Here is a 24,316-nt window from a genome sequence, read left to right as displayed (position 1 = left end):
TGGAACTTTAGTTCTCTGTGTCAATGAGTAATGTTTGGCTGCTTAAATAAATATTACTGTGAAATGTATCCTTGATTTACGGAGTCTGTACTAAAATAGACGAGTAATGTTGTTCTGACAGCATTAAAAAAGTGGTCAATCCATTCTCTTGCATGGCATGTGGGAAATTGGCTTTCAGAGTGAATATTTAAGGATGTTTGGTTCATCCTCACAATTAGACTTCATTTTTTTGAAATAGAATTGTAAGAATGTTGACTTAACTTCATTGAACCAGTGAGTTCTCCTCTGAATTCTCCTATGCAAGATATTTTCCTTCTTTATTCTTTGCAGCTAAACCTAAGAACATAATCTGCTGAATGTCCCATTTTGGGTAGCTGTTGAAGCTCCCTATGCATCTTTGCACTCTTCAGCTCCCATCTGGTACAAGCCATCATTCAAAAAATTCTGCACTTAATAAATTAAACAAATGAACTGTACTTCCCTCTGCTCTGTTTGAAGGGAAGAGGCCAAACAAACCCATCTCCTGAATAGCCCTTCAGGCTTCTCCATTTGACCAATATTCCACAACAGCTTCGAAGTTTACGGGACACGATGGGACAAAGGAAGAGTAGCTCTGTATGTCACAACAGCAAGTGGATACTCAGGGGGGTGCCCATACTGCAATGCAGTGCCACTGGCTGCTGTGAGCAAGATCAACGCCAGCAACAGCAAGCGTCTGTCTGAGGACATCCAAACGCCGGACTGTGCCCAGAGACCTCAGATCTCCCCACACTGAACCTGGATTTGCCTGTAGATCCTTGGGCTCCCACTAAACTCTTCCGCTTTTAAACAATCACTGGTTCAAAGCTGAGGCATTTTAAAAACACTTTCATCCTTTTTCTGCAGACAAGAAGGTTATCAACCCCCCAATATTTTAATCAGCTTAGTAGCCTTTAATTAGACTAACTGCCAATACGCTCTATTACTAGTCCAAAAAAAATACTGGCTGTTGTGTATTTTTTTTAACTGTGACTGATGAAGCATATTTGTGTAACATTAGGTCATATTTGTCAGAGTTTAACTTCTTAGTTGGCAGCTACACCATTAATTAGCAATATTGCTGATAACCTCTATTTTATGTAACCAGCAAGCTGTTTTTCCATACAAGCTGGCAGTGGAAAACAAGAAAAGCATATTTCCATGGTGCCACAAGTCTGGAGTAGAAATAATCAAGAGAAATACATACTACAACTTTCTCTGGGATTAGTATCTGTAAAACATGCCTTATTTCTTGACAGGCATTATTTTCTTAGGTGTTCTTATTATGGCTTCTTTTGTTTTCAGTCTTACAGTACGCTCCTTTTAATGTTACATCTCTGTTTTGGATGCTCTCTGAGTCCACAGTCAGGCCAGTAGCATATTCCTGAGGTTGCATATTTCCTGTTGTAATACCCTGTTTTGAGCTTCTCACAACTCTTCCAAACTATCTCCATTTCAAATGAAATTTTCCACACAAATTCTTTTTTATTTCTTCCAAAGAATATTTCAGCTAAAGATGTACTGCTGGTTTTGAGCATGAGATATGGGATAAAGAACATATTTCTACCTGCCTCAAAACGGCACAGCATTTTTTATTTTAAATAATGTAGTGTCTTCTCACATATGGAGCTTGGATATGAAGTTTCACAAAAGGATAAACCTTATATGAGCAGCTTATCTTTTACTGTCACTATGAAAATTCACCTTTGGCCAAGTGACATTCCTTTGAAGTACCATAGTTCAAAAACTCTCATGGAAAGTAGCTGGAATTCACCAGTTAAAGTCTCCAGAGATAAGACTTCTCCCTGTGCAAGCTCCCAGAGCACACCCAAGGACCTTGCAGCTCTAAGCATACATATGGTGTTTGACTTGACATTAGACATTCTGCACTGCATTTCCAAATCCAAAACATGGGAAAAATACAAAGTCTGTGCCTCAGAGAAGCTTTGTGAAACTAGGTCATGAATGGCAGTAAAGCACATACACGCTGTAGTGAAAGGCATTGTAAAGAGCTCTTGAGGATGTGAATAATCCTACTTTTACAGCACAGCTTCATCAGTGGAGAAAACAGACAGCTTACGCCGTGCACTCAACAAGGGAGAGAAAGTAAAATTGTGTGTTGTTACTCATTAATTGAGTACTGTCAGATTTTTGCACTAAGGAAGGACCTGTGGGAAGGAAAAAAGGACAAGAGCATGTGATGAAAGATGGCATCCTAGGGCACATGCACTACCTTGTTGCTTAAAAATCGTGTGGGCATTAGGTCATGCGTTTTCTAACTCCTGAGCGCTTAATAATGGTCTTTAACCTAATCTCTGTTACCCATCTCACAACTGATAGGTGAAGAAGAATGTCTTTGTAGTTAAAGTGCTGACCTGGGACATAGGGACAGCAGGGTCCTTTATAGATTCCACCACATACTTTTTCTGTAGAAACTAAATCTGTAAAATGAGTACAATTTTTAAAAATGCAGTTTATTTTCCCATTGTCTATCACATCTATTTGTTCAGAAGGGCTAAAAAACACACGAAGGTGAGAAGCTGGCCTTTTGATCTTGAGGTGTATTTAAGAGGTTCAAAGCAAGTGAGACGTGCAGTCATCAGTGGATTGATTACATCTCCCACAAGGCAAAATGCATTCAGGACATTTGCAAGGGACAGCCAGATTTGGCTGCGAGCCCCCAGGAGCCTGCATTCCCCAGCGTGAGAGACAGGTGAAGTACCAGGTGGGACAGCGTAGGACATGCAGGTGGCACTAGGGGCCTATGTTCAGGCAGCTGGATTGGGTTCTGTGCTTCTAAGATAGGACTGAAAACATTTAATATGGATCACTTTGTACATTGCTGATGCACTAATGTAGAGTCTGCTGTGGCTTCGTGGTGTAGGAGTAAGTGCAGCCTTAAACCTTTGCCCCAGGGTGTAACTCTTTGTACAGGTGCAAAACTCTTTTGCCAGTGAAAAACCACTGCAGTCTCAGAGAAAAAAATGTTTATTATACCTCTTAAATTTAATGTTGTAGACCTAAAGGAAGTAATAGTTTCGTCCAGTTTAATGAGTATTTTTCTGATGTTTAGGAAGAGCATCCTCCCAAATCCCAACGTCAGCAGTTCTAGTTGTAAGAATTAGAGCAAAAAGCAGAAAAAAAAGCATGTGAACAAGGCAAAAACAGTTATACAGAGATCCACATTACACTGTCTGACTTCAAGCAAAATTTCCCATTAACTTCAGCTTGTGCTTAGAAATCAGACTTCTGACAGATACATCAGAAAGGGATTCTTGTAACTTGCAGCACAGCAGTATTTTGGAGAATGTTTTGTACCCCAAAGCAATGGTATTAAATCCCTGAGCCAAGAGAAGGAGCTATGTTTTGATTAGGTACACAGCCTTCCCCTGGCAGATTTCAAGACCTGCAGCCTAGCAGATGGCACCCTAACAAACACGACTGTATTTCTCTTAGGTTGCCTGAGGAATTATCTGCCCTTGGTTTTGGCCATGTGACATTTTAATGAACCACTATTTATTTACTTTGTCTCAGGTTTTTGCTTAACTTCTTTCACAAGCATTTCTATATTCTTCCTCAGGTGCGCTGTTTGTGTGAGAAGCACAGCCAGGAAGCCACCGTCACCTTTCCTGGCGAGGCGGAGATGGAGCAGGCACCAGGTTATGCTGAGGTGTGTGGCAAGGCCACCCCTGCCCAGGGCTGAACTCCTGGGTGGACCTCCTCTAGCCCCAGCCCTAGTGCTGAGCCCTGTGCTGCCAGGCACGACTCCAAACTCCCATTTTGGTGTGCTCGGATGGCAGCACCTGCACGTTTAGTGTGGTGGGGGAATTGCCGATGGATGGCTGATTCCTTGGTGTTCTCTGGGTTTTGTTAAATGTTCTCTGAATGGTAAGAGAAAACTTTTGGGTCAACACAGGGGAAAATGCCATCTCCATCTCTCACTGTTTTGATTTGTTTTTTGCGACTAATACATAAGTTTAAGATTCAGCTGGTGCCAAGAAGGCCTTAGACTGATTCCTACAAAAGGTAGAGAAAACTTGTGTGACCCCCTTTAAAAAGTAGTAGACCCTTCTCAAAATGTTGAGAGGGTGAAAATGCAGAAACACACCTATAGCAAGGAAAGCTGATAGACACAAATCTTCTCCATGATCTGGAATATAAGCAAAAAGGCAAGTTCAGCCTGACATTCCAGTACAAAGGAATCTAATTTCAAGCAAATAATGTCATTTGTCTTATTGCAGAAGTATTGTTTTATTATGATTTTATTGGGAAAATGTTTTTTAAAAAAAAAAAAAAAAATTAGAAGCAGGACACCCTTTTCAGGAGGTACACAACACAGAAAGGAGAATGATTCATAGGAAGAGAGAAGCAGATAAACAGCCAGTCTAACTACATCTGTCACATACGCTATAAAAACGTTCCCTTGGGTGGTGTCACAGCAGCCCTGTGAGTTACAGGACAAAGAAATATTAGGTCATATCTTATCCTGAAATTTTAGTATACAGTTCAGCACTGATGACAGGAGTTTTCTTTTCTTAAATAGATGAGCCAATAAAAATACATGTCCTCTGTTATTCATAGACTATATATTGCAGCAGCAATGTAGTGTAATTCATTGATAAGAAGAAAAAGTTTCTCATGAGAAAAATTTCCCCACTGCTCCATTTGGAAAGAGCAGCAGGAGCGTGATGCTGGATGGACGTGCAAAAGTACGGTCCTCTTGATTTCAGCACAAGCCGGCTCACACCTCCATGTCAGCCCGTTTTCTGCCTTGACTTGATGGTGCTGAGACACCTCTGGTAAGCCGTTCTGAGGACTTCTCATGCTGTAATCCTCCACACACACCTCCTCCTTCTGCACACTCTTTCTACTTTACCTAAGCAGCTTTTGTAGGAGCCAAATGCGCAAAAAGGAGGAGGTATGCCAGCACAGACAGCAGCATGTCTTTCATCTTTGGGGGCACAGCCTTGTCCGGGCACAGTGGGGAGGTGTGCCATGCCAGGAAAGACCCCGGAGGCATTACATTTTGGGGAGAAATCACGCTTCTGTACTTCCCCGATGTGAAGGGGGGTCACACAGGCTTCCCTTGATCCTAGGGGCAGCCTGGCCTGCCTGCTGCCTGCGATGCACAGCTGATTTTCCACTTGCACATCTGCCCCGAGGACATGCTGAGGCAGCCCTCCCGAGCCTGTGAAGGCTTCTGACAGGGAGGGCACAAAGGACTCTTTTTTCTGTCTACCTTCACCCAAAGGGCAGGAGCACGTCAGGCTGGTGTTTCTGAATACCTCATTGAAATCCTGTTTTAAATCTCCTAGAAACTAAGAAGCCCAGACTTGCTCCCAAGAAAATCAATGGCAAATCCCTACAGATGACAAAAGGGAAAAGAGCAACGCCTAAACAGATGTCCATTTTGATTTCCCCAACGAAATGAAAGGTGCACACTGCATTTGACAGTTTTTCAACTAAAACTAATACTCACTTCAGCTTATGTCTAGAATCTGTAAAACGTGGTAACATTATTTTGCTCTATTGTATTCAGACATTCAGAATCCCTGCAAAATATTTATTTTGGATAGCCCCTGTATCCAATTCCTCTTTTTATCAATAGAACAATATTTATGGAGAGCAGGCTGCCAACTTTGCCAGACAGACGCCCTTTGCATTCAAAAGAAAACATGATTCATCAGAGGATCAGGATTTCACCTACAGATTAAACTTTTCTTTGATAGGCTGAAAGATACAAGTCAATAAAGGAAAATTCTTGATAGCTGGAAAGGAATGTCATCTTTAAGACTGCCAATATTCAGTTCTGATCACTAATATCTTAACTGATGGAAGAGATCTTTTTTTCGTTATCTAATTATATCCTGGGGCAATGTTTAAAAGAAATGGAAAGATATAACCAATGGCGCGGTGCAAAGATGTCAGCTTATTTTTGCTATCTCTTTGAGACCATGAAGATCTTTTAATGTACTTGGGCAGTGCACAGGACAAAAGTTCTCTAATCCAAACCTAGGGTTCTCTACATAATACATATAATTAGCATTAAGCATAGTAAGAACAATAACTGCAACAACAAAAGTAGAGATAAGCTTACAGACTTGAGGCTTGTTATCTTTCAGGGCACAAGGCTATCACAAATATGAAAATAGACTTACTCTAACAGCCACAGTGCCCAACACAGTAGGCAAAATAAGTTGTATGCTGGGAGAAAAAAATCAGAAGATTTAGTGATCCTCGTTTTTCAGAGTTGTTACTCCCCGTCTTTACTGCAGATATCCCACAAAGTTATTTTTCCTCTCTCTCTAAGTAGTACCATTGAAAATACGTAATGTATTTTTCACCATGTACCCTGTTAATGATAATTAAGTGTCACAACTCTACCTTTCAACTAATTGCATCGGCCTTGTTGTTTTTGGTTTTGCCTGACTATGATTTCAAACTAATGATCATTAGTAACAATAATAGTCCTCTACCCTTTTATCATGCCTTACATCTGCAGGACTCTATGTTAAGCATTACTAGGTACATTACACCAGTGCTTGCACTGAGTCACAGAGGTTAATTAACTTATTAAAATCTCAGAGCACGTCAGTGGCAGAATCAGGAAGAACAACAGTCAGCCCCGAGCTCTGCTCTCCCTGGCCTTGATCACAGAATCACAGAATCACAGAATAGTAGGGGTTGGAAGGGACCTCTGTGGGTCATCTAGTCCAACCCCCCCGCCGAAGCAGGGTCACCTACAGCAGGCTGCACAGGACCTTGTCCAGGCGGGTCTTGAATATCTCCAGAGAAGGAGACTCCACAACCTCCCTGGGCAGCCTGTTCCTGTGCTCCGTCACCCTCAGAGAGAAGAAGTTCCTCCTCATGTTCAGACGGAACTTCCTGTGCCTCAGTTTGTGCCCATTACCCCTTGTCCTGTCACTGGGCACCACTGAAAAGAGCTTGGCCCCATCCTCCTGACACCCACCCTTCAGATATTTGTAGGCATTTATAAGGTCCCCTCGCAGCCTTCTCTTCTTCAGGCTGAACATGCCCAGTTCCCTCAACCTCTCCTCGTAGTGGAGATGCTCCAGTCCCCTCACCATCCTTGTAGCCCTCCGCTGGACTCTCTCCAGTAGCTCTTCATCCTTCTTGAACTGGGGAGCCCAGAACTGGACACAGTACTCCAGATGAGGCCTCACCAGGGTAGTGTAGAGGGGAAGGAGAACCTCCCTTGTCCTGCTGGCCACACTCTTCTTGATGCACCCCAGGATCCCATTGGCCTTCTTGGCAGCCAGGGCACACTGCTGGCTCATAGTTAACCTGTCGTCCACCAGGACACCCAGGTCCCTCTCCGCAGAGCTGCTCTCCAGCAGGTCCACCCCAAGCCTGTACTGGTGCATGAGGTTGTTCCTCCCCAGGTGCAGGACCCTGCACTTGCCCTTGTTGAACCTCATCAGGTTCCTCTCTGCCCAGCTCTCCAGCCTATCCAGGTCACGCTGAATGGCAGCACAGCCTTCTGGTGTATCTACCACACCTCCCAGTTTGGTGTCGTCAGCAAACTTGCTGAGGGTACATTCTAACTCTTCATCCAGGTCGTTGATGAAGAAGTTAAACAAGACTGGGCCCAGTACTGACCCCTGAGGGACACCACTTGTCACCAGCCTCCAACTAGACTCAGCGCCGCTGATGACAACCCTCTGAGTTCTGCCATTCAGCCAGTTCTCTATCCACTTCACCGACCACTCATCCAGCCCACACTTCCTCAGCTTCCCCAGGAGGATATCATGGGAGACTGTGTCGAAAGCCTTGCTGAAGTCAAGGTAGATAACATCCACAGCTCTCCCTTCATCTACCCAGCCAGTCATGTCATCGTAGAAAGCTATCAGATTGGTCAGGCATGATTTCCCCTTGGTGAATCCATGCTGACTACTCCTGATAACCTTCTTTTCTTCCACATTTTGATGCTCTGACAGTTCTTGCTAAAGGGTTAGCCAGACTTTGCAAAATGCTATTAATCACTAAAAGCTGGACTTCTAAAGAAGGAGATTATTTGTGTGGGAAGGGAAGGAGTCATTTCATTGCTAAAATGAAGCTGGAAGTGGGACTAATGGAAAGAAAAGCTCCTACTTGTCTGAATCACACTGCTTGAAGGCAGTGGGTATTACAGAGGGTTGGTAGTGTTTACTAAGGAATCTCAGGATGTCATGTTGACAAAACCAGCCTGAAGAGTGATGTACTGAAATTCAAAATTCCCAAACAGTACAAAATCAGATCCAATAACATTTTATTAATCTCACTGATGTCCTCTATGGAGAACCTGGGAATAGGGTAGCTCTTAATATGCAGGTTGCCAAAAGACCATGTTATTCTAAATTTTGCCTCAAAGGAGACAGCCACTTTTGGACTTCCTCAAACACACAGCTGGATAAATTCTGATATCGTAGAGATCAAGAAAACTTAGAAACTTTAAAGTCTGATTACTGCAGAAAAAGCTATTATATGTGTCTCTCCTCTTCCCTACCACCATGCTGCTGTATTTTAACACGACAGCTTTTGACAGAGGCTGTTAATCCTGCTTTAGATTCTCATGGGATGGAGACTGGCATCAGTGAATTTAAATTGGCATTTTATGCTGATGGTATATTAATATGTATGATCTAGCAGGGACTTCAGCTTTTATTACAGTTCGAATCATTGCTAATTTTGGCAAATTTTCTGGCTTTAAAATGAGCTGTAATAGATTTGAAGCCATGCCTCTGCATAGACCAGATAACACACTTGCCATCTAGATTTTCCCATTTAAGCTGAAATGCTAAGTTCTCCCAAACCTCAGCTTTTGTATCCCCTATTTCTATTTAAAAGAGAAAACCCTGATAGCAAAATCAAATTAATATAAAACATTTTGCTGTGCCTTGATCCATTTAAAAATAGAATCAAGGGCCAAATCCAGCTTATCTCACTTAGGTGGGGAGCCTCTTGGAAGTTAATAGCAGACTTTTATACTAGATTATATGTTATTGATCTGAATCTTCTGTGATACATGCAGAACCTGATCCAGCTATCATACAGCTAGAGGGTGAAGTGAGGCAACATCATAAAATACCTCTGAGTGGGCTGAACAGGACAACATTAACCAGTATGAAGAAAAAGCACATTCATCTTTTCTAAAAGTGCACCTGATTTTGGCCACTTTTATCCCCTGCTGATGTCACTGAAGCATCTGGCTGCTCAGCATTTCTAAAACTCAAGCTTCTTTCTTGAAAACCTGTACAGGTTAAGAAAATAGTGATGAGGTAACACAGCAGGTAGGAGCTGTATTAGCACTTTGACAAAACACCCCTTAACAAGACTATCAGGCTGTACATGTCAATCCTCAGTGCAGGAGTAGGTAGTCATTAGCAAGTTGTGTTAGTACACCAGAATTAGTGTTCATGAATCCGTGATGATAGCCAGCTTAGGAACAATGTAGATTTAACTTGTCCAAATATGGTTTAATGGTGTCCTTTCTGATCTTTCAGGTCTGAGTCTCTCACAAAAAGAAGAGTAGAAATTGGTCAAATTCAAAATCCTTAAAAAAAAAAGTTTTCAAACATCAGAAAGTTAATTTGCTCTTTTTCTTTTTCCATTTTGACCTCATTAGGATGAGAACTATTAAACCATGAAGTAGAAAATTGCTAATTCAGCACCTGACATTTCCAGAAACAGAAGAGATCCACATCTTTTGTGAACATTCTTCTAGGAGATGTTCAGCTAAACTTCACTTCCTCAGGTACTAAGATAAACAGCCACAGTATGTTTACTGTGGCTTTACCTGTACGGATTTTTCAGGTGTATTAAACCTACTTCTTAGTTTAGTCTCCTGAGAGAAGGAAACATGGCATCAGCCTTCTGTGTGTGTGTGGATGCCTGTTTGGGTCCCCTCCTTAATGCTGTTTGAACTCCTTTTTTCCGTCAACCAAATCTGACAAATGTGTAGGAAACAGAAAGACCCTAGAAGTTTAATAAAACCTAGCAAACTGCTGGAGGAGAGACATCTTCCCTCCAAAGGACACTGCAACATGAACCCCACCATTACTGGACACTAGAAAACCCAGCCACCGTCCATAACTCCCAGGAAAACTGTGTTCATTAGTTTTGCCAAGGTCCTCTAGCCAGCATGGGCATGTCCTCCACCAACTAGGGTACCACCTCTCTTTCCTCTGAAAGCCCTAAGCAGCATGATTGCAGGCTCCAGGTGGCCCTCCACCCGCCTTGGGATGTGAGTGAGGGAAGGGGACAGAAAGCATGGAGCCATCAGTCACGGAGCCTAATCCCAGCTCCCTGCAGCCTCTTTAGTGCTGTCCTCTCGCAGGTGTCACCCAAAATACTGTAAAAAGCCACTGTGTCTCAGAGGAGATCACGGTTTCCAGCCTCGCCAAGGGCAGACAGCGAGGAGCCATGTGAAATAACAGTGAATCTCATTCACCTACAAGGAAAAAATCACAAACTGGAGCAGGTTCTGTCTGCTTTTAGTGGGGGGGCGGTGAATGAGAGATGCCGATAGAAAGAGTAATGCCCAAAATGTGTTTTTAGAATAACTAGTCAAGGTAGTCTTCCACACAAGACAAGTAAAATAGATCCTAATTATAAGTAAAACAAAATACAAGCCATTCAGATGGTTTAAGTTTACTTGTGGAATAAGCAATTTTATGTATTTTAACTCAGACTCAATAAGTAATTTGTGAAAGTGTAGCTTTAGGAAAACAGGACTCAGAGGAAAAATAAGGCTAAACAGATGAAGAGCTGGAGAAATTATGAAATCCAAAAACATGCTTTCTCACTGCTCATAATATTTGCTTCTATATTATGATGAGATTTTTAAAGATTTACTACTGTAAATCATTACTCCATATTATTTCTGCTGTCAAATGTAAACATGAAACTTTAATGTTATAAGTCTCTAACGGACGAAGTGAAGTATAACTAGGAATCATGTTTGCTAGAGCACTAAAACACTTCATTATATGAGGAAATCTTGCTTTTTTAGCACTGCATTATTTGTGTTAACGTAAGCTGGGCCTCAAAGGAACTGGCCTTGGGGTCAATTAAATATTTGGAGCGAGTATCACAGCTTTCATATGTGAGGAACACCAACAGAGTAAAGTATTCCTTGGCCATTTTTGTTTAATCTGTTTTGTACATGGAGGCAACAGGCATGGGGTTGAAGAGGGCACTCTAAAGTGCGTAAGTCACAGTGCATGTAATGAACAAACAGATTACATGAAAGAAACCAAAGTGTACTCTTATATGCCCATCTTAAAGCCCACATGAACACCAAGATATTAATTTCTCATTTCCATTTTTTGTCTCTTGCTTCCATATTTCTAACCTGTTTTTTCATACTGCATCTGGTAAGAGGCTAACACCGAAACAGTGCATAGATTCCCATATTGCCATGCACTGATTGTAATTATATTTCAGCTACCATTTTAAAATGGTTTATTTCATTTTTCTCTTGTTCTTTTTGACTTACTAGTAGCTTTTTCCAGTCTGTGTCATGTTAAATTGCATAAAGTGGTTGGAATTCTCTGCACACATTTCTCAGGCTGCTTACCTGGCTTAGACTAAGGCCAGCCACATACTGGTCGCAATGATATTTAAATTTAATTTCAAAGGCTTAAAATCGTAGATTTACATAAGAGTGCTGAAAATCCTACCACAAAATTCCCACATTTTTTTCTTTTTAGTTTGTCATGTTTCACTCTGAGCTTTTCAAGTATGTTTTTGAACATGGCTTACTCTTCTCCTTTACCAGCAGAAGTGCGAGCTGATGCTATGAAATGTATAGGTAAAGGCAGCTTTCTAAGTGCTGTGCGATGTAACACGAGTGAGAGACGTGCAAAAGTCAGAAGGGTGGTAACAACCTGAAGCATTTCTACTCGTCTGAGCAGCTATCAAAGCCTTTGCTGAGTTCTGCTGAGGTTAGAAACTGAGGTTCTGCTTCTACCTCAGTTTGTGGTGTACCTGATTTTACTGATATTGGGCAAGGTGACTGTGTTTCCATCTTTGATTTTTAAGATTTTTAGGAAAGGAAGCCCTAGGAACTGCCACTATGTGTTTCCTGGTTGAGCAAGTACTACAAGGGCAAGAGGACTTAACTCTGCTCTGGAGGGACTGTCACCAGCAATGAGGTGATCCCTTCCCGAACCAGTTTGGGCTCTGTCATCTCATCTGAGTCTGGCAACAGTGAGTAGCTCTGCTCAGTGACAGCAGCTGCTGAGGCTTCAAAATGTGAAAAATCATCCCCTTAGATTTTTTTCCTTGAGCTAATGGATGCTAAAATAAACAGAAAGCTTTTGGTATCTGCATACCCTTAGGGAGCAGCTCTGTGCTGAGAGGATGTGTCTGCAGCAGGTGAGTGCCTCGTGGACTGGCTCTGCAAGGACAAATTTAGAAACTGGGACATCTAGGGCTTGCAACAGTTGGGTTGGGAAAGGGAAATGTGATAGAAATGCCCAAGGCAAGGCTCCTGTGTTCCCTTACATCTATCCCCAGCGCCTTCTGCTTCTGGCTGTGGTGTGACAGGTGGCGCGGGCAGTGGAGTGCAGGGGTGCGGCAGCCAGCACAGTCTGAAGCGAGCTGTTACCAGCTCACAAGCGAGCTGAGCGATTGCCCTGCTGGCTGGGGAAATGCAGGCCTGACAAGCGTGAGATGCTAATACACCAGCAGATCTGCTTGCTCTCAGCCCGGGTCTTACCTCTTCTTTCTCCTTCTTTCTTGCCACGTTAAAAAGTGGCTTTCCTTTAACACTGCACATAAAAAAGAAAGAGGGGAGAATTAAGAAAAAGCACTGTCTCAACCCTACAACAAGTGTATCGATCTGTTTTGTCCTATGGGTCGGATGTGTAGTCTTCTTCTGCCTTTCTTTGTGCAGTCTGCAGTTTGAGGTTTAAAGAAACGCATATCCCCATGCACTCCTGCAGTCCAGACACCTGCATTCAATCTCCTTCTCCTCCTGCTCCTGGAGTCAGAATACCACTCCCAGCTTTCCTGTTGCTGTCCCCTTCTGAGTCACTGCCTGCTCTCACCACTGGCTTTGGAAACTTCTTGGTGAAGGCCAGGTGTATCACACAGACCTGGGCTTCCAGTTTAGGAGAAGGCCTTGCCTTGTCAATAGTCTTCTGCAGAGAAAGAGGAGGGCAGTCCCAGTTCCCTGTTTCGACACGCACTTCCAGTTTATGTATGCGAGCCATTTTGACCCAGAACCTAAAGAACTTAGTTATCTCCCTCCTCATCTGTGAAAAAGATATAATAGCACCTTCCTCCCTCAGAGTGGTTTGCTGTTAACATATTCTGTTAAGCAGATGTAGAAAAGCCACCTTTCACTGCTCATATCTACCTATAGACTTTACACCACAGGACTCCCTAGTAGAAATTTACTCCTGAAAAAACAACCATTCAGCTGCTGGAGGCATCCAAAGTCAATGGCACCCTTAGTTTTCAACAGTTCAGTTCCCAAAAGGCTGAACAGCCACGCTCGGGAGCATTTGGCAGCTCGACTCTCAGATCACGCACAATCTCACTGCTCCTTTTCCTCCTCCCTCTGCAAGGCTCAGTCCACGGGGGGGGTGACCTCAGAGCACACCTCTGAGGTCAGGCTCCACAGCACGTATGGGGACGTCCCTTTACCCACCTCTCCTGCTGGAAGGTGCTGACTTCTCTTTTGACTGCCCTAAGGACTGCTGCCTTAATGCAGCATCTTTGTTAGCAGCAGGCATTGTGTAGGGACTTCAGTCGAGGGCTGTGACTTCTTCTGGGTAGCATTAGCAGTCAGTGAAGTGAGAAGTGAAAAGTAGTTATAGGACTTGATTAAGGCAGTTCGGTGGATGAAAGAGGCAGGTCCAAAATCCAGACCTCCCACTTGCTGCTTTTTAAGACTTATTATCATTTTCCCAGTGGTCAAAGTTGACTGTTGACACATCTGATGTCAAGCGTAATTAAATAGAGACCATATAGTGTCTTTGTGCCAATGAACAACGCGTAGCAGAAAAGTTTTCTGTATGTAAACTTCTTTACTGGATGCCTGCAGTTTTTTGGAAGTTTATATCCTTAACTGATGCGTGCAAATACTGGTTCAGGTTTCAGCAAATAATAGTGAGCTTTCAGACTCGTTTTTACTCCTCCATCTTAGGGATGCTTCTTCAAACTCTCTTAACACGCTGCAATGATAAACTGTGGGGCAGAGAAATTGCTTGCTGAACCAAAAATAAAGGAAAAAAAAACCCCTTCTGAGGTGATTCTCTACAACGAAACATAAGTTATATGGTCTAACTTTATACTTATAATCTTTTCTTTGCCAAATTGCAATGGCATTCATTCTTTCCAGACTTCTGACGATAACAGGCTTTAATAGCAAATGCTCAGGTCTAAATTCTGCTCTCATAGTGATGTTGATGAGTCCTCCTGGCTCTAAACTAGTTACAGGGTTTTGCTAGTGTGACTGGGAAAAGAACCTTTCTTTGAAATCCTACAGATGAATAATAGGGTGAAATGATTATGAAAATGAGGGCAGAAAAAGAAAAATGTGTGCTTTATTCCCACATATGCGAGTTGAAATTTCATCAGATTTTCCTCATTAACTTCAATGGAACCAGGAGGCTTCCAGTTACCTGCCGGATTTCAGAGCAGTAATTCTTATCTCGGGATTCTTTCATCAGAAGATTTGGGAACAGCTGTATAGTTCACACTTCAAACTGCAGATCCTTTTAGGATGAGGCAAGACCTACGGCAGAAATCACCCTTCATTTTACTTGAAATAGCTCTTCCTCCCGTCTCTGATGCCTGGGAGCAGCAGGCTTTCTGCGCTGATAAAGAACTCCGTCGGCAGCAGTTACTCCCACCAAATCCGTCCTCAAAGTGTGCGTGCGTGTGTGTGTGTGCCTAGGTACCCGTGACTAAGAAAGCAAGTGCTTTCCTATTTTAAATAGTTTTGCTGCTTTACCGGGTAGAGCAAAAGGGAATATGGTGGAAGCTGCTGGAGAGATGGACTGTCCTGGAGACAAGTCACCGCACAACATTCATTTTATCCATGACTAGGTGCAGTCCCAGCGCAAGTGGTGGAGCTGTGCAGCGCTGTCGTAGCTGTGGGCAATGTTCCTGAGCGCACTGCTGTTCCTGGTCTCCTCAGCCTCTCCCCTTCTCACGAAATCTGCATTTCCCTCTTTGACTGTCGCAGTGAAGCCATGACAAGAGTGGCCGTACGAAGCCTGGAGCTGTAGGTGCTGAGATCTCAGATGAGCAAACAAGGTTATAATTATGTTGTCTCTTTAAGCACAATTGAGGAAAGTATGAGGATTGTGTTTTTCATTTCCTGCTTATGTAGGAACTAATAGGACTAATTGTAGGAATAATCCCATGCAAGCACATCAGTAATGTTTGTGTGTATTTATCCATGTGTACCCGTTTCCGTGGAGGTCTGGTACGCAGGCAGATGTTACCTTTGGACGGATTTTGCACATTTGTCTGTATTACAGGTTCCTGCACTGGAAAATGGCTTTTGAGAGAAACCCAGTCGCCTGTGCCATCATCCGTGCTGACATCTTGACAAAGACAGTTTCGTACTGCGGCAGGAACAGAGCAAGGGCACAACCGCTTGGAACCATTTCGCCAGTGCACTGACATTTCACCCATGCCCTGGGTGGGCCAGAAAGGACAGGATTTTTTTTTAAAGTATTCTTACTCTGGGATTCCTAAACCTTCATTTAGTTAATCACCTCATTTAAAAGAAGCCTAAAGGCTCTGAAGCTCAAACCTTGCTATATCATCTCTTTGACTGTGGCATTGCTTGGTACTGGTGAATAAAATGAGTCAGGGACCCCAGCAAGGCTCGCAGCCTCACCCCTAAGCTGTCACCCCCGAAGCAGGGCGGTCACCCCAAGCTACCTCCTGGGGCTGGCCCCTGCAACCCTCGTGTTGTGCCCAGGTGTGGTTTGGGAGGCTGCTCGCAGGCCTCGGCCAAAACCGTTCCAAGCACCACGCCAGTGGATGGACAGAGGCAAAACCAGTTCAACAGATCACATGCCAGTGTTGGGGCCTGTTGTTAGCCCAGTTTAATTTATGAGTGTAGATGTCGCTGCTTGTGTTCAGACCTGAGATTTTGGGCTGTGTATAAGGAGGTAAAGAAGGTAAATTGGGACAGAAGAGACGGTATAAAGAAATGATGAGGGCAGATGAACAGTTAAATTCAAAGACAGATGAGGAGAATAGTTTCTGTATTTTCTATAGCATTCAGAATAACACCGATTCTGACCCTACAAGCAAAGCAATTAAAATCAATGGATATACTAGATCATCAAAACTCAGTATGAATAGCGTAGTCAGACACTCAGGGTGTCTGATTTCCTTTTTTTGTGTGAGAGAATGTGACTTTGATCTGCAATGAAATACTGTACAATGTATTACAGCACATTTTCTCCAAGCTGGTGGACTATTTGATGGTGCAGTTCATTTGTTTATTTGTGTTATGGCCATAATAATCCAGCTGAAACTGTGGGTTTCTCTGTGGCAAGTCAGAAATGGTAGGTTGCTGGTGCTTCTCAGTAATAATTTGGGTCCGTAGATGCTCCCTAGAGGCATTGGCAATCATTATTGTTTTAAAATCCCTGAGAAACTTTGGTTGAGCAAATTATGGGCAGACACAACTGAGACCTGTGGTCCCAGGTACAGTTCTAGGGGCAGGTGTGTGCAGAGTTTTCCTTCTTGCTTTGGGAAAAAGGGATGAGTATTTGCCTCTGCTGCTTTGCTCCCATGTTGCCATGGAAAAGAACCGTTCGTTAGCGGGTCTCAAAAGCCCTGATGGCTTTCCCAGAGGGATGCTCTTGGGATTCAGCGTTTGAGGCAGGAATGGCAGAACTGGTGAGGACACAGCCTGGCTCTGCCTCAGGAGTCCTCAGTCCAGAAAATATCCTGTGATGGGGCCTGGACAGGCCAAACCCGTGGTCCTTTCCAAAAGCAGTGGTGCCTGACCCAGACACGAAGGAGCCCAGTGGTGAAACCCCTCCGAGGGTTCCATCCCGCTCTCCTCTGGGAGCTTTTCCACAGGGCTGGGGGGCAGCAGTCTGGCCCTGTGTTTTCAATAGTGAAGTTATGCGGGGAATGTGTCGGGGGTTTCACGTTTCAGTGTGTGTTATGGGCTGCGCAGCAAAGAAGGGGTAGGATCCAGCCTGGCTATTGACCCTAACCATGCGTTTCCAGATTTTGCTGTGTTTTAGCTTTTCTTGAAACGAAAGCATTATTTACGCATATGTTGCTGTTTAAGGGGGCTCAGCGAGCAATTCTGTGATCCCGACGGTATTTTCTTTTTGATGCGGCAATTAGCACCGGGGGCTTCAGCTTTCTGCGCCCGGCCGGGTACCCCGAAAGAGGAGCGCGGAAGAGGAGGAAGCTTTTCGGAGAGAATCGGGCCGGGCGTACCCGCACGCGTTGTGCAGCCCGTCGGCATCCGCCCCCCCGCCCCGCGGCCCCAGCCCCAGCCCGAGCGGGGCGGGCGGGGGATCCCCGCGGCCCGGCTCGCACCGCCGCGCAGGGAGGATGCCCCGGCAGGGCGGAGGTGGTGCCGGGGCTGGGCGTGGGGAGACGGAGCTAACGCGGGGCGGGGAGGGGGGTGTGAGCCGCTGGGAAGCCCCGCTCGGCGCTGCCGCCCGCCTCCCCCGGCGCGGCCTCGCTCCTCCGCCCGCCCCTCGCCACCGCCCCGCCGGGAGCGGCTCCGGGGCCGGGGCCGGGGCCGCGGCGCCGAAAAGTTTGGCGGCTCCCCGGGGCGCGCCATGGGCTTCGACCCGTCGCGCTTCGCGGCGCCGGTGGCGGCGGAGCTGCAGTGCAAGCTGTGCGGGCGGGTGCTGGAGGAGCCGCTGTCCACGCCGTGCGGACACGTCTTCTGCGCCGGCTGCCTGCTGCCCTGGGCGGCCCGGCGCCGCCGCTGCCCGCTGCGCTGCCGGCCGCTGGCGGCCGCCGAGCTGCGCCCCGTCCTGCCCCTCCGCAGCCTCGTCCAGCAGCTGGAGGTCAAGTGCGACTACAGCCCGCGGGGCTGCGACCGCACTGTGCGGCTGCGGGAGCTGCCCGCCCACCTCGCGGCGTGCCGCTACGGGCCCCCCGCCGAGCCGCAGCCGCGGGGCGGGCCCCCCCTCCCCGCCCCCGCCCGCTCGGGGGGCCCGCGGCGGCCCCCACCGGCGGCGTCCCCGCGGTCGCGGGCGGGCGGCGGGCACCGCTGCCTGCGGGCGCTGCGGGGCGGCGGCGGCGGCGGCGCGGAGCCGGGTCCCGAGCTGAAGAGGGAGGCCCTGCACTGGAGCAGGAGGGAGAAGTCGCTGCTGGCGCAGCTCTCGGCGCTGCAGAGCGAGGTGCAGCTGACGGCGCGGCGGTACCAGGCGAAGTTCGGCCGGTACATGAGCCACATCGGCAGCATCGCCCGGGACCTGGCGGGCGCCCAGCCCGGCAAGGTGAGCGCGGCCATGCGGACCCGCTCCCCTCCGCCCGTGCTCTCCCCGCAGCTGCTTCCCCCCCGCCCGACGCGACGGTGCGAGCGGCGGTGGCCGAGCGCGGCTGGCCGCTTGCTCGGGCGGGGAGGATGGGGAGCCGGCGGGGAGGGCAGAGGGTCTGGCCCTTCGGCTGGGGCCGGCAAACGCGCCCCGGTTCCTCGGGGCAGGGCGTCCATCTCAGGCCTCCCCGCCGCGCAGGGACCCGGCTGCCGCTGCTGCCCGGTTTGCTCCGGCTCGGGGGCACGGAGCCGGATTTTAAGTTTTGTTTGAGCAGCCGAGAAGTTGTCTTAGAAACCTGGAGCGCACAATGACTGTAAACTTCGGGAAGGATGGTGAGAGGACGGCAGTCTCCCTCGTTCGGCGGGTCGGAGCGACAGCTGCGGCTGTCGATGGGAGAGGCGGGTGCGGCCCTTGGCGCTCTGCTTGGCTCTGGTGACGTCCCTCCGCCACGGACCCGCTTCCTTCAGGCTGACATAAACCGTCGGAGGGTGCGGGCAGCCTGGCTTCACTCGCCGTGAGGGGGCTGGGGGTGTCTGAGCCCGAACTCTGGCTGGGAGGGGGCTGCGCGGGCTCTGGCGCTGCTGGTTTCAGCCGCGGTGAGCAGTGTTCTAATGCCAAGAGTTTTTCTTTTTGCCCAAATCTTCGCGGACCCTTGGGAAACGGAATCCCGAGCAGGAAAGGTCTGAGCAGCCAGGCTCGCTCCTGAAGCTGCGTGCTGGGCGTCGGGCTGCTGCGTGGAGACGGGAAAGGGGGCCTGCGAGCCTAGAAACCGGGGTCTCCGTGGCACTGAGAAACCTTGTGTCTGGGGACTTGACTATTTAATATTTTTTTCTTTTTCTTTTTTTAGAATTTCCTTTGGTTAGCTAGTTTGTGAGGTGTAGGTTGCTGGCTCTGGGAGGTGTGCTCATCCATCCGCTTCATCTCTTGGCAGGTGGGATAAGGCCGTGTGAAGGGGGGCAGCAGCAGTGACTGTCGAGGCATGTGGGCTGTGGAAGGGCGGAGAGAGGTTTGGGTTTTCGGCGAGGAGCTGGCGGGAGGTGCGAGGACGGGCGTGGAGGCATGGTCCTCCTCCTGGGCAGCAGCCCAGCGCCTGGCGTTCCGGAGCAGTGTCGGTGGGTGCTGCTGTGTGTGCTGCCGCGCTCGGATCGCTTTCGCAGGTGGCGGCACCGGGGGAGATGGATGCAACAGGCGTTTGGAAGAAAACCTGTCAATGAAGTAAAAATGCGCTTCATTAAAACCGACTGTATCATGCAGCAATAAAACATTTCACTGTCATGATTAATAAAATATGGGCTTCAGCGTTGTGTTATACTTTGAATGTTTAGGAAGGTATACCTGATTTAGGTGTCAGATTTATATCAATCAGCTAATTTATAGAGGCTGGCAGATGCAAACACCTAACAGTGCTGGATGAATAAATTTTTTTTTTGTGGGGAATATGGCTCCTGAAATGTAACTATTATCATATGTGAACAAGGTAAAATAAGCTAACTTGCTGTGCTGAAGCCTCCAAATATTTTTTTGCCCTTTTTTTTTTTTTTTAGGAAATTACTTACTTTTTCCACTGAAGGAAAAGATTTATTGCTCTTTTTCATTTTCAACTTTGACTCCATCGCTCATTTTGAATGTTTGCTTTGTATTTTAAACCTTGTTCAGGAAAAACTGCTTTTTTACAGACGTGGTTTTGGATTCTTTCTCTTTGGGAAATACGTGAAAGGCTGGGACAGAGTTGGGTTTCATTTTCTGTGTGTGTCTTCCCTGAAAGTTGCTATAAAATGTGTGGTGATGTGACTTTGAGGTCTGAAAATGCTAATGTTGTATATTTTAAGGTATATGTTTAATGTCTGAAATGTTGACACACATACGGATTTTATTTTTTTAAAGATTTCCACGCATTTGGAGTTCACACTTTATTCAGTAGTGCTGTGCATTCCTCCCACCAAAAGCCTGCACTTTTTTGTGTTCAGCACTGAAGATAATCAGGTGTTACCTGTTAGCTTTCAGTGGTGCATGACTTCTCCTTTGTTTTTTTCCCAGTGCAAAGTCTTTTGTTATCTTTCCAGCCTAATTTTCATTTAAGCCTTATCTTACGTGTTCTCCAGCTCAAAACCTTTTGTACATTAGTGCCTTCATTTAAGATCTTCTTTTTGAGACTGTATTCTTTAACTGTATTTCACCTCTTGCTTCTTAGGGAGGAGAACCCAAACCATTAACAATCATGCTACACCGAGAAAATGATACTTTGGGATTCAATATTATAGGAGGACGACCCAATCAGGTAACGAGAAAAGTAACTGTAGGTTATTTTGACAATACTTTCTGTTACTGTATACACTGTTAGTAATAGAAGAGTTACTTTTGATGACAGTAGGTGTGGAATCAGCCCCATAGGTAGAAGAACTGTATATTATCAAGTGTAATTGGAGTAATTGTTTCGAAGATATAAACTTGCGAGAATTGGATTATGCTGATTGTCAGGAAAGGTGTTCCCATTGCTTTTGCTTTAAAACTTTAGGCTGATCTGCACTCAGTTCTCATGTGAGTAATATATATTCACGCAAACTGTTCAATGGAGATCTCTGAGACTACTTAGAAGAGTCATTTGGTTGCAGGATTAAGCCATTGGAATTTTTGGAAACAGCTTGCTTTTTGTTTTTAAATTTCAAGGAGAGACAAAAATTTGCTTCCATGGCTTAGATAGTTTAAGCATATGTCCTGCTCCCACATGCCTGCTTTCAGTTTTTCTTTCTTTCTTTGTGAACTGAAACAGAGTTTTCATTGATCTTGTATCTTAAATCAATCTAGTCTTATCAGTCTAGGTTTAGAAAGTTCATTGGGAACCATAGCATATGCATAAGGATCACTAATCTCCCCTAGAATATGCATAAGAATATGCTTTTTTTTTCCCCACTTCATCCTTCCAAAAGCATTAATCAGGACTGTCATATGTTACATATGAAGGGTTAAGAAACCTGTTAAACTGGAAAATTAATAGTTGATTAAAAAGGTTTGGTAATAATTATGCACTGATCAGGTTCTTGCTAAGTGGGAGAATTGTAACCTCCTACTATTGTTGAGGAGGGGAGTGGGACCCTATATGTCAGTTTGGCAGTCTTCCGCTCTAAAGCTGTATTTAGTGGTGCCAAAGAGTCTGTTCCCATTAGCCTAAGAAGTTCACTGTCTGAGCTGCAGAATTACTGTTCCCTATGGGTAAATCTAAAGACCAGAAGTTATCAAATGTTGGTGCTGTAAATCAAAAGCAAGAGCTTCTTAGATTTTCCTGTGGAAGGATGAGACAACAGGTGGCTATAAGATAAAATACACGTGCTTTGATTATATCCATATTTTGAGTATGCCAGTAACAAAGTCCAGACAACCTTTAGCTTGGATTGCAGTGTGACTTCTGTTATTTACAGCTGTAGAAAAACTGCAGGGAAAAGGGAGCATGGTGTTCAGCTTTCTTGGGATGGCAGCTGAGCTTCTGTGAAGTACTTACATGCTGACAGTGCATACTGGAGCAGTTTTTTGTGTGACAAACTGTTAGGCTTTTTGAATGAATATTCTGGAAGTTTAAGGAGTAAATGATAAATATAGGAAGGTTCATAGCACTATTCGTGGAGAGAACTGCTGACCGGAGAGAAGGAAATGGTCTTGGTCTTCCATTAACACTGGTAGTTGAAGCCAGAGAGTCTGGTGGAGCTGTGGGGCAGAGCTGATTCTCAGGGTTTTCGAGTCTTTGAAGTTTAATTTGGAAATTCTGTTTTGCTTTGTTCTGATTGTGATAAATGTGAATACCACAGACGTTTGATTGGCAGTTCCCAGATATCAGTATAAGGTCTCGCTCAACATTTCTGGAGCCAAAGGCTTTAACAGGAAGAAAGGATTGAGTTGACTCAAATAATGAAAATAAAAAAACTCTGCTCAAAAATTCAAGTACTGGAACAGGAATTGTTTGGTAACAAGACGAATAGAGTTCATGAAGGCGATCTGAACGTTCAAGTTGTTCAGGGAAAAAGTGCCCTTGGGTGAAACGTTGGCTCTTGCAGCAGAAGGGCAGAACAGTGGTGTCATTATATTAGTCACCTACGTAGGAATGTGTTCTGTCACCACAGGTTATTTGTATTTTGTAAGTACAATGAGGGTTTTTCCCTTTGGAAAGCAGGTGACTCTTGATGACTTGGGGAACATACGTACGTACTATCCACTGGCTGTGTTTCGTTTCAGTCCATAATAGGCTTCCCCACTGTTCACTTTCTACGTGGAGGGAGGAGGAGAGGAAAGGAACGACTCACCATGAGCTTGTCCTTTATTTTGTCAGGAAAGGACTCGTTTCACATAAGTGTGTGTTTCTGGGAGGTGATTCATTATTCTAATGGAGCAGGGCTGCTTTGATCCCCACTTTTGTCCTGAGCCCCATCTGTGGCTGGCTGGGAGGACTGTCCTGCAGGACCGTCCTGCAGAGCAGGCTGTGGAGGCGGTCCCCGCCAAGGACACCACAGCGAAGCGGGGCTGGAGGGAGGTGTGTGCTGCAGGTGCAGCTCAGGGCTCCTGCGGTTGCCCACAGACTCAGTTAAGGGTCGGGTAAATCGCTTGTCTCCGTAGCTCCCCTCCATGCCCTGCTGTGCAGCCTGTGGGCTGTGTGACAAGGTGCCGGGGCTCGGTATACCACATGCTGCATTTCCATGTTAGGACTGACTGGTGGAGACCAGACTTTAGTTTCTCACTGCTTAGATGGGAACTCAGTGGAGGTCTGTTTGTTCATCATTTCAAAATATTGCTGGAACTGTTTATAAGTTTCCCTTTTGCTTCTTACCTGACACCTATGAGTCTCTGTGACAAAGGGGAAAAAAAAGGAGTTTATGAAATCATAGTCTGACTAACATCATGCTGAACAAATATTTGTTAACCTGAAATCTACCTGGGTTGAGTCTGCATAGGACAGTTGCCACATACTGTAAAGCACGTTTTACAGTGGCTCCATTTTTTGTTATGCCTTTATCGTTAGAAAAAATAATAAAACGTTTTCACCATGAGTGTATAGGACCTAGACCTAGAAACCTATACACTTATGAATAGTGCTGTTGGGCAGGGATTCACCAGTCACAGAAGAAAAATAATCACCATATAAACTGCTGTCCAAAGCATAAATCATCTGGAAAAAGATTCCTTCATTTATTGCTATCTAGGTTATTATTTGTATGAACACTTAAAAATAATTTAAGTAGGCAGTGTCTACTTGGCATTATTTCTTTATTAATAAGGATTTAAAACTATTTTAAACTGTCATGCGATGAAATTAAGCAATTTTAGCATGTGCAAAACCATCATATGTATCGTTCCAGCTGTGGTAGGTAACTTATCTGCTTGAAATTTGACCTTCATGCGAGTTGTACTTAGCAACGTGTAGAGATCAACTGGAAGTGGGTTCTCTTTTTGTTCACAGCTGATCTGTGTGGATTTCACAGCTGAGCAAGTTCTCAGTCTGCCATGTGAACAGGATTTGAGGTTAACCAATTCCAACCAAATCCTATCACTGTTACGTGCCAGCTAACTAAAGTCACTTTGTTCCTTGGAGCTTTACAAGCAGCAGTACTGCAGGAGCCTGTTCCCTCCTGAGAGAAACTCTCGAGCATCCATTTTTATGAGTATCTTCCTTTGTGCATTTATGTACTAGTCACTGTCTGCTGTGAATTTTGAGGTCTACTTTAAATATTTTAGCTGGGATCTGATTACCATTGCAGCCTGTGTCTCATTTAGACTGAAATAATCAGAAGTAAATGGATAATCTTATAAAAAAGGCTGAA

General features: G+C 45.4%; 1 protein-coding gene across 1 annotated transcript in view; it reads left to right on the top strand.

The window, feature by feature from the left end:
• The first annotated feature begins 17,804 nt into the window (after positions 1-17,804).
• The window catches only part of PDZRN4 (PDZ domain containing ring finger 4), a 253,616-nt gene continuing 247,104 nt past the window's right edge, over positions 17,805-24,316 (top strand). Inside the window, exons 1-2 of the mRNA XM_075428274.1 lie at positions 17,805-18,473; positions 20,704-20,790. Coding sequence (XP_075284389.1) covers positions 17,805-18,473; positions 20,704-20,790 — 756 coding nt within the window. The remainder of the gene's footprint in view (positions 18,474-20,703; positions 20,791-24,316) is intronic.

This window comes from Opisthocomus hoazin, chromosome 8 (genome assembly GCF_030867145.1).
Source record: "Opisthocomus hoazin isolate bOpiHoa1 chromosome 8, bOpiHoa1.hap1, whole genome shotgun sequence".
Lineage (NCBI taxonomy): Eukaryota > Metazoa > Chordata > Aves > Opisthocomiformes > Opisthocomidae > Opisthocomus > Opisthocomus hoazin.
Note: the sequence above shows the minus strand (reverse complement) of the source record. Positions and strands in the feature narration are given on the sequence as shown.